The sequence below is a fragment of the Miniopterus schreibersii genome (assembly GCF_964146895.1).
Source record: "Miniopterus schreibersii genome assembly, chromosome: 3".
Classification (NCBI taxonomy): domain Eukaryota; kingdom Metazoa; phylum Chordata; class Mammalia; order Chiroptera; family Miniopteridae; genus Miniopterus; species Miniopterus schreibersii.
Genome location: NC_138103.1, coordinates 6,951,662 through 6,960,513, shown reverse-complemented (window position 1 = coordinate 6,960,513; position 8,852 = coordinate 6,951,662). Strand labels below are relative to the sequence as shown.

Here is an 8,852-nt window from a genome sequence, read left to right as displayed (position 1 = left end):
CTCAGCCGCTGAGCCACGCCCGGCCGGGCCTGACTTCTTTAACTTAGTATAATGCTCACAAAGTCCATCCATGTTGTAGCACGCACCAGTACTTCATTCATTTTGATGGCCTAATACTATTCCATTGGGTGGCCACAAACCACATTCTGTTCATCAGCCATCAGCTGATGGACAGTGCCTTGTTCCCAGCTTTCCTAAAATGAGTAAAGCAGCTGTGAGAATTCAGGGATGCTTCTGCACAAACATCCGTTTTCAGTCCTTTTGCCTCTATGCCTCGGAATTGCTGGGTCATGTGGTAGCTCTGCGTTTGCCATTTCTCTGCTTTGAGAAACTGTCAAACTGTTTTTCACCATTTTACATCCCCACCGGCCAAGTACAAGCGTTTCAGTTTCTCCACTTCACATCCACACTTGCTATTTCCTGTTCTGTTTTTATTCCAGCCATCCTAATGAATGCCAAGTGGTATCTTATTTTGGTTTTGATTTCTATTTTTCTAAGACTAATGATGCCGAGCATCTTTCCATGTGCTTGGTGGCCGTGTGTATATCATCTTTGGACAAATGTCTATTCAAATCCTTTGCCCACTTAAAAAATTGGGTTGTCTTTTTATTGTGGAGCTGCAAAAGTTCTTTATATATGCTGGATGCATGTCCCATATCAGCTTTATAATTTGCAAATATTTTCTCTCATTCTGTGGGTATTATTTTTATTTTTTAGAATCAAAATGAATTTCTAAACGTACTGTTCTGTGTCTTGGTCTTTTTCTTTCACAGTGTACTGTGGGCATCTTTCAATGGTAAGAGAAAGCTGTCCCTTTATGTTGACTTGACCAGACTTACTGAGCTTTGAAGAGTCTTAAGTTCATGTGTCAGTGAAGGACAGAGACGCAGCGGCTCTTGGCTACTATGCTGTTTGCTCGTGGATGTGAAAATGCAAGCAGGCACAGGAAATGTCTCTAACCCGTTTACGCTTCCTCTCTGAACTCTTGCGGTTTCACAACCCCTACAAGTCCTCCTTTGCCACCACAGTGTCATCAGGCTGGTGCCTCTGTGAGAAAGTTCCACTTCGATAAGTGCCAGAGCATGATCATTTCCCTCTTTGGCCCTGTCTAGGTTGGCAGCAATTCCTAAGGGTTCTCTGAGCCTGAGCCTGTCAGGTCCCGCCAGCCGCTTGGAGATGACCTCGGGCGTCATGGCAATGAGGCTGCTGCTGTCCGGGCCTCTTCTCTTTGGTAAGCAAGAGAGGCATGGTGGGGAAGGGACATATGTCTGCGATTGGGAAACTGCAGACTTTACGAGACGAGAGCCAAGGAGAAGCTGCTCTAAAGGTGGAATTGGCCACAGGTAATGTGGGGCCCAGGGCTCTAGAGGGAGAGGGGGGCAAAGAAAGAAAGTCAGAGTCCAAAGCATAGGCAAGGTATGGAGGAAAAGACAGGGGAGGGAGACAAAGACGGCAGCAGTGAGAGAGGTGAGGGAGCGGGCCGCTAAAAAAGGTAGGTGGTAATGGGAACCTAGAGCTGCGCTGGGTCCGGTCCCACCTATGGTACCGCCTCTCAGTGCCATCTCAGCCAAGGCCTCCCTCTTTCTGGGCCTCAGTCTCTCTGTCTGAACAAAGGGTGGGGCCTCATCTCTGACATCTTAAGATGCTGTGACATAAGCCTGAGGCCTGGGAAGAGAGCAGGGCCAGAAAGGAAGGGCTGGGGCTTGCAGATGAGCCTGAGCTGCCTGAGGTGGGAGAACCTGAGCTCTGAGGTTGAGGAAGAGCCTGGTCCCTGGCGGGGTGGGGAGTGCGGGGCCATCGGAGGAGTGAAGAGCCAGATTCACAGGGATCAGGGCATCTGGAAACCCTGAGCCTGTGGCAGGAAGCCTGAGGCTCATTATTTGAGTTCTCTGCGTGCCTGGGCCCCAGGCTTGAGGTAGAAATGAATGTGGGGAGATACACCCTGCTTGGGGCACCCCTGTCTCCTCAGGGGGCCCCTAGGGCCTGCTGTTCTCTCAGGGGCCCCTGCCTGCTCATCCTTCCTTCTTTGCACGGAGGCCAAATGGGAAGTTTGCCCGTCCCAGGCCTGGGCCTGCCAGCGCCCTGGGCAGCAGGGAGTCCCGGTTCCATATCTCCCTGAGCTAAGGCCCTGGAGGGGAGTCCAAGGAAGCTGGTCCCAGCTCTGCCTGGGTGTAGGCTGCCTGGTCAGGAGGGAGCGGGTCCTTGGGGGTCTACCCGTCCCCTTGGGGCACTGGGGTGGCCGCCAATCAGCATGCAGGGCGTGGGGGAGAGGTGGGGGGTCCCTGGCTGATGTGCACTTTGTCTCCCTCAGCCCTGGCCTCCAGCTACAACCTGGATGTGCGGCATGTGCAAAACTTGTCCTTCCCACAGGCCGGGAGGCATTTTGGGTACCGAGTCCTGCAGGTTGGAAACGAGTGAGTTGATGCCCCAGGTCGTCCCTGCCCTGCAGAGGCCGGAAGGAGGCGACCCCATGCCAGCCCTGGGGCTGGCCAGTGAAACCAGCAGGTCACAGGGAGCCCGTGGGGGGACTTCTCAGAAACAGGAGCAAGGCCATCGGGTAGTAGGATGAAGACCATCCACCACTAAAGCACCACATATGCGGAACGGAAAGGGAACCTCACAGCCCCTGAAACACGTGGCAATTCTTCCTAGATTCCCGAGTGTCTCCCCCACCGGACAGCGAGCTCCCCCTCCACATAGCACGCAGTAGCTATGCCATAAGTTACTTTCGAATTGATGACTGATTGATTGAACTTATAATGTAACATTCTGGCACATCCTCTGGGCCTCAGTTTTTCTAGACTGTAGATGGAAACAAATCCTTAACTTTCTAGAATTCTGGAGCATTGGATGATTTATCCGGGATTCGATAGGGAGGAAAGAATAGGTGGGGCCTGAAGGACAATGGCTGCATTGCTTTGGGGTACCTGGTGGGGGGTAGGAAACCCCTTATTAGGTAGGAGTGGGTAGGTGAAGACCTGGGTAACTCCATCTCACAGGTGAGATTTCTCATCAGGGTTGTCGTGGGAGCGCCAGGCGAGGGGAGCAGCGCAGGGAGCCTCTATCAGTGCCAGCCCGACGCTGGGCGCTGCCTGCCAGTGAGCCTGAGTGGTGAGTCGCCGGGAGGGAGCCCGGAGGAGGCATCGCAGGGGAATCGAGGCTGGCCCCACCACACCCGGATTGCCTGCTTTCCTCCAAACCAATATTATGGTGCCTACAGGTTCCAACTACACCTCTAAGTACTTGGGAATGACCTTGGCGACAGACCCCACAAATGGAAAGTTTTTGGTAAGAATTTTGTGTAGTGTGATATCAGAGCCTGGGAAGTTCAATGCTAGGAAACAGATTGACAAGAAGAAAGAAAAAAATGGATTAAAGATCATATAGAAGGCCCTGGCCAGCGTGGCTCAGTTGGTTGGAGCGTCGTCCTGTGCACCAAAGAGTCACGGGTTCGATTTCAGGTCAGGGCACATTTCCAGGTTGCAGGTTTGATCCCCAGTCTGGGCACGTTCAATCCCCAGGGGCAGCCCATCGATTTTCTCTTTCACATTGACCTTTCTCTCTCTCCCTCTCCCTCTCCCTTTAAGAAATAAATAAAGAAACATATCATTGGGTAAGGATTAAAAAAAAAAGATCTTATAAAAGATTAAATGCATTAGAGAGATTCAAAGTCAATCAGTATTTGTTGAGAACAAATTAAGAGCCAGCTATTTTCAGGACCTTACTTACCTAAGTTTTTCCAAATGTTAGGTATCTATAACCATTGATATACAGGATGATTTTTGGTGGTACATAAACCTCAATGTTTTAACAGTTACATATTTATTTAATGGATTAGTAGAAAAATATACAACAAACACATAAAGTTAATGATTTCTTAGACTGCATTGCTTAGCATGAAGCTAAAGTTGTTGTTTTTTTAAAGTAAATAAAATATTAAGTAAATAGTAGTATGAATGATATACCATATGGTAGAAATCGTGAAGTGGTACAGAAATGCTTAAAGTTTGAAAACCACTGCTTTATCTTTTTTAATCCTCAAGACAGTCAGACAAGTTAAGGATTAGTACTCACATATTACACATGAGGAAACAAGACCAAAGGGACTTGGCCAAGGACTCCTGGTTTTAAAGAAGTAGAGCCAGGATTTGGATCCAATTCCCATTTGATTCTAAGTCCATCGCTCTTTACAATTCAGTCCAGCAGCATCTAACAGCTATGTGAGAAATAGAAGACTGAGTGAAATAGTGGCCCCGTGTTTACTTAGCTACTATTATATGCCAAGCATTGTCCTAGGCAGGTTATCATGGGGCAGGGGACTCAGATATGCAGATCACCGTGACATGAGTCCTAACTTTCAAGACAATGCAGTCTGGCAGGAAGCATTGTCCTAAATGAAAGGAACACCATTGTGTATTCTGGGAATACTGAGTAATTTGATTTGGCTTAAACACGGAATATGTGATTGAGAATGGAAGGAGATGGGCCTGGAACTGTAGGAGGGTGTCCAGCTGTAAACTATATGAATGCCAAACTAAGGATTTCAGATTTTACCCTCTAGGGCCTAGGCAGTAAGCACCCACTGGCACCCATTGGTAGTGGGGATGGAGATACTGGTATAAGAAACCTGGAGGCCCAATTACCTTGGCTTGGGAACCAATTAGACATAGGGAGTGAGGTGAGGGGATGACCACCCTGAAGGGTTTTGTTCTTGGCTGATGATGCCCAGATTACACAGCAGGAGGAAGCCGAAACTGTTTTACCTTTGCTTCCTTCAGACCTGCGACCCTGGGCTGTCTCAGACATGCGACCAGAATATGTATCTAAGTGGCCGGTGCTACCTCTTCCAGCAGAACCTGCAGGGGCCTGTGCTGCAAGGGCGCCCTGGTTATCAGGGTAAGGAACTGGGGGCCCAGTGGGGACCACTGCCCATCCGCGGGAACCAGCACAGGCAGGCCAGCCGCCAGGGACACTTACCAAAGCCCTTTGCGTCTGGCTTCTGCAGAATGTCTCAAGGGCAACGTAGACCTGGTGTTTCTATTTGATGGCTCGGGGAGCTTGCGGCAAGATGAATTCCAGAAAATTCTGAAATTCATGAAGGATGTGATGAAGAAACTCAGCAACACTTCCTACCAGGTAAACAGAGTCAGGACAGCTGCTTATAGGCAACAGGGCCTGCCCAAGCTCGCTGAAGGCGTAAAAGGAAATCTCAGTATGAGGTGTCTCCAGAAGCTATAACCAGAACTCTGGAAGGAACGAGATCCAAGGAAGAGAAAGTGTCTAGAATTTCCTCTGGTTCTCATTTCTGTTTCCTTTTGACCTTTGCTTCCCTTTTCTCTCTCTCTCTCTCTGTAGAATGGCTCCCTCAGCTTCTTTGGATCACATGGGCCTGTGGAAAGCTCTTAAGTTCACACGTTAAAGTTTCAGGAGGTCTTTTTTGCTTGTTTACTTGTTTTAACCTTCCTCTCAACCAACCCCTCCCACTGCAAATTCCAGAATCTCAGAGAACAAATTCTTACTGGCCTAGCCTCAGTCAAGCGGCTGCCTTTGGCCCAGACAACTGTATCCTACTGAGTAGGGTCACTTGGCCGAGGTAAGGCTCCTGGAAGCCACTTCTGTTGGTGAGGAGGGCAGACCAGAGATCAGGAGCTCAGCAGACAGCCCTACATAAAGGGCCAGAGGCTTATTTAATTTTATTTTTGTGTTTGTTTATTTTCAAAAGAATGATTTGAGGCAGGGAGGTAGAGTTGGGCTGCCCAGGTCCTGGATAAGACGTCGAGACTGGAGCAGACAAGAGAAAAGGGCTGTATTACATCGCATTTCTTCCTTCTTACAGTTTGCCGCTGTTCAGTTTTCTTCGAACTACAAAACAGAATTTAATTTCGTGGACTACGTTAAGCTGAAGAACCCTGATGTTCTGCTGGCCAAAGTAAAGCACATGGGCCTTCTGACCAACACCTTTGGTGCCATAAACTATGTCGCGTGAGTTCCCTTTTGCAGGAGAGAGCCCATCCGTCAGTCGTTCTGTGCAAACCGCTTCTTCACGTTGGGGTGTAGAACTCAACGGGAGGCTCGGGGGCGGGGGGGGTATTGTAAGAATTCAAGTGGAGGGAGCAATTTTAGTCCAGATTCTGGACTTGACTTTATACTGACCAAATCCCAGAGGGATGCTGCAGGGATAGCTCTGGGACAGGCAGGATTGTCAGACCTCTCGAGGGACTAGAAGCAGGGCTTGGAAAGTGATTGTGAACCACGGCAGCCACAGTACAGTCACTTCTTAGATAGGGATCAGCTTTGAAGTCAGTGTATGACTGACAAGTGATTTTTTGACAAAAATCTGATAGTCAAAATTATCCTTGAAGAATTCCCTGAATTGTTCATAAAATCCAATATATTCAAGTCCCACACTGGAAACGAGCATGTCTTGATTTCCTAAATTTACTACAGGAAAAAAATTTCCCCCCGAGTTGGATCAGATTGCTGATTAGATTGAGGCCTAAATGAACATAGCTGGGCTGTGTTGAAGGGCCATATTGTATATTTTAAAAATACCTATTTTTAAACATTAGACTGGCCATGGAATGGCCTTATTTGAGGAGTAAGAGAATTATATCTCCTATCCCAGGCTCCCAGGTATACACACTCAAGGTGAGAGAAACAGCCAGAAGGGTCTCTTGGACCGTTACACTTGCTTCTCTCGTTTTCATTTCCTTGCCAAGCATGCAGAGTTGAAGCTGCATGAGTTAAACACTCATGTGGTGCATCTCAAGGCTCTGCATATGTGTTCCAGCTCTTTCCTTCTGGGGCTCGCTTGACCTGTCCAGTCCAGTCCGTTCTTTTCTCTCTGTAGACAGCTTTGGTGGGTACGCAGTCAGGCGACATCCACTGAGACAATGGCAGCTTCAGCTCCTCAGCCTGAATTCCAGCCTCCAGGCGTGAACATGATCGGCTCAGCCTGGCTCAGGCGTCCACTGCCACCCAGCTGTGGCCCTGGCCTACTTTATGGCATAGAGTTGGGGCACAGACATGGCTTCTGGGGTCCCTCCATGGGGAGGGGGCAGTTCTTAGAGAAAGGGGTCACCCAGGATGGGAAGACACCCCAAAAAGTGTCAACGGTGGGAGCGAAAAGGAGCAGTCACAGAAATGGAGCTCATAAATGCTTCCTGACCTTCCAGCCATGTGTCAGGCAGTGTTGCCTATTAGGAGTTGGCAACTTTTTTCTGTAAAGGGCCAAAGAGTAAATATTTTAGGTTTTTCTGGCCACATACAGTATCCGGCACACATTATTCTTTGTTTTTGTAACCCTTTGCAAACAAAAATATAAAAAACCAATTTTAGCTCATGAGCCATATAAAAACAAGCCATGGGCTGGCTTTGCCTGCAGGTGGTTGTTTGCCATGTTCTAGGGGCTGGGACTATAGCAGTAGATAGAATGTTAGGTCTTCTTGGACCTTAACATTCTAGTAGGGGAGAGAAATGCAATGAACAGGATAAATAAGTAAATTAGATAATACAGTAGAAGGTATAAATTTGATTAAAAAGAAAGAAATATTCAGTAGGAAGACCAGGGAAGGTTACATTTGAGCAAAGACTTGTTGGAAGTGAGGAAGCGAACCATGTGGAAACCTGGGGGAAAATCATTCCAGGCAGAGGGACTAGCAAAGGGCCCAAGACGAGATGCTTGGGATGTTCCAAGAAAATCCAGGACAGCAGTGTGGCTGGAGAGGGGTAAGTGAGAGGAGAAAGTAGCAGGAAAGAGGCCAGAGACCGTGGGTGTCTGGGTGACTTGGAGGCCACTGTAAAGACTTTGGCTTTTCTTCTGTCTAAGATGAGGTCATTGGAGGTTTTGAGCGGAGGAATGATCGTTTGATTCATATTTTTAAAAGGATCCCTCTGGCCCGGCTGGGCGTGGCTCAGAGGATGAGCAGCAGCCTAGGATCCAGGCGATGGAGATTCGATCCCCGGTCAGGGCACATGCCCGGGTTGCGGGCTCGATCCTCAGTGGGGGGCGTGCAGGAGGCAGCGGATCAATGACTCTCTCATCATTGATGTTTCTCTCTCTCCCTTCCTCTCTCTGAAATCAATAAAGATATATTTAAAAATAAATTTAAAAATAAAATAAAAAGGATCCCTCTAGCTGCAGGGTTGATATTAGACTGGAGGGGGCAGGATGGAAGCAGGGAAGCCAGTTAGGAGACTATTGAAAAATCCAGATGAGAGATGACAGTGGTTTAAACCAGGGTGGAAATCCATGAACAGGAACCATAATAGGCCACGTCTGTGTGGGTGGAGGTTGAAGAAATGTTGCCTCCAAGATAGAACTAGAGGTCTTGACAGCAGGTGCCCCGGCCCTGCCCATCAGAGCGCCTCTGTCTTTGGCAGCTTCCAGGTCACTTTCCAGCCCTCCCCTCTGTATCTCTCCTCCACCCCCCACCGGGGCCTCCCCATGTGGCCTGCAGCGTCTGCTCCCAACGCAGGTCATGTCATAGCCAGGGGTTGTGGATCGGCTGCTCTTGGATTAATTGTCCATCTCCGGTTAGCTGTGGGGTGGGGAGAGAAGGGTCAGATGGCTCCAATACAGCTGGGACACACCGAAAGCTGTGGGCAGCGTCTCGTGCTTCACAGGGAGGCTGTGGACAGCGCAGGAACTGGAGCGTGGCCTGCCCAGAACTCAGTCCTTCCTTCCTCCTGTCGTTTCACACTGAGCTCCTGCTCTGTGTCAGCAGCCAGAGATACAGCAGCAAATCAGACACGGTCCTTTCCTTGGGGAGCTCATGTCACATGAGTATGCGGGAAAACTGACACAGAAAGAAGCTACTTCCCTTCCCTCGGAGGCTCGCTGTAGCAGAGAC

General features: G+C 48.9%; 1 protein-coding gene across 4 annotated transcripts in view; it reads left to right on the top strand.

Moving 5' to 3' along the window:
* The first annotated feature begins 1,090 nt into the window (after positions 1-1,090).
* ITGAL (integrin subunit alpha L) overlaps positions 1,091-8,852 on the top strand; it is a 34,518-nt gene continuing 26,756 nt past the window's right edge. For all 4 annotated transcript variants that reach the window (XM_081133751.1, XM_081133749.1, XM_081133750.1 and 1 more), the window contains exons 1-7: positions 1,091-1,231; positions 2,312-2,414; positions 3,017-3,111; positions 3,221-3,288; positions 4,779-4,896; positions 5,006-5,136; positions 5,837-5,982. In XM_081133751.1, coding sequence (XP_080989877.1) covers positions 1,177-1,231; positions 2,312-2,414; positions 3,017-3,111; positions 3,221-3,288; positions 4,779-4,896; positions 5,006-5,136; positions 5,837-5,982 — 716 coding nt within the window. In that variant the 5' untranslated portion in view covers positions 1,091-1,176. The remainder of the gene's footprint in view (positions 1,232-2,311; positions 2,415-3,016; positions 3,112-3,220; positions 3,289-4,778; positions 4,897-5,005; positions 5,137-5,836; positions 5,983-8,852) is intronic.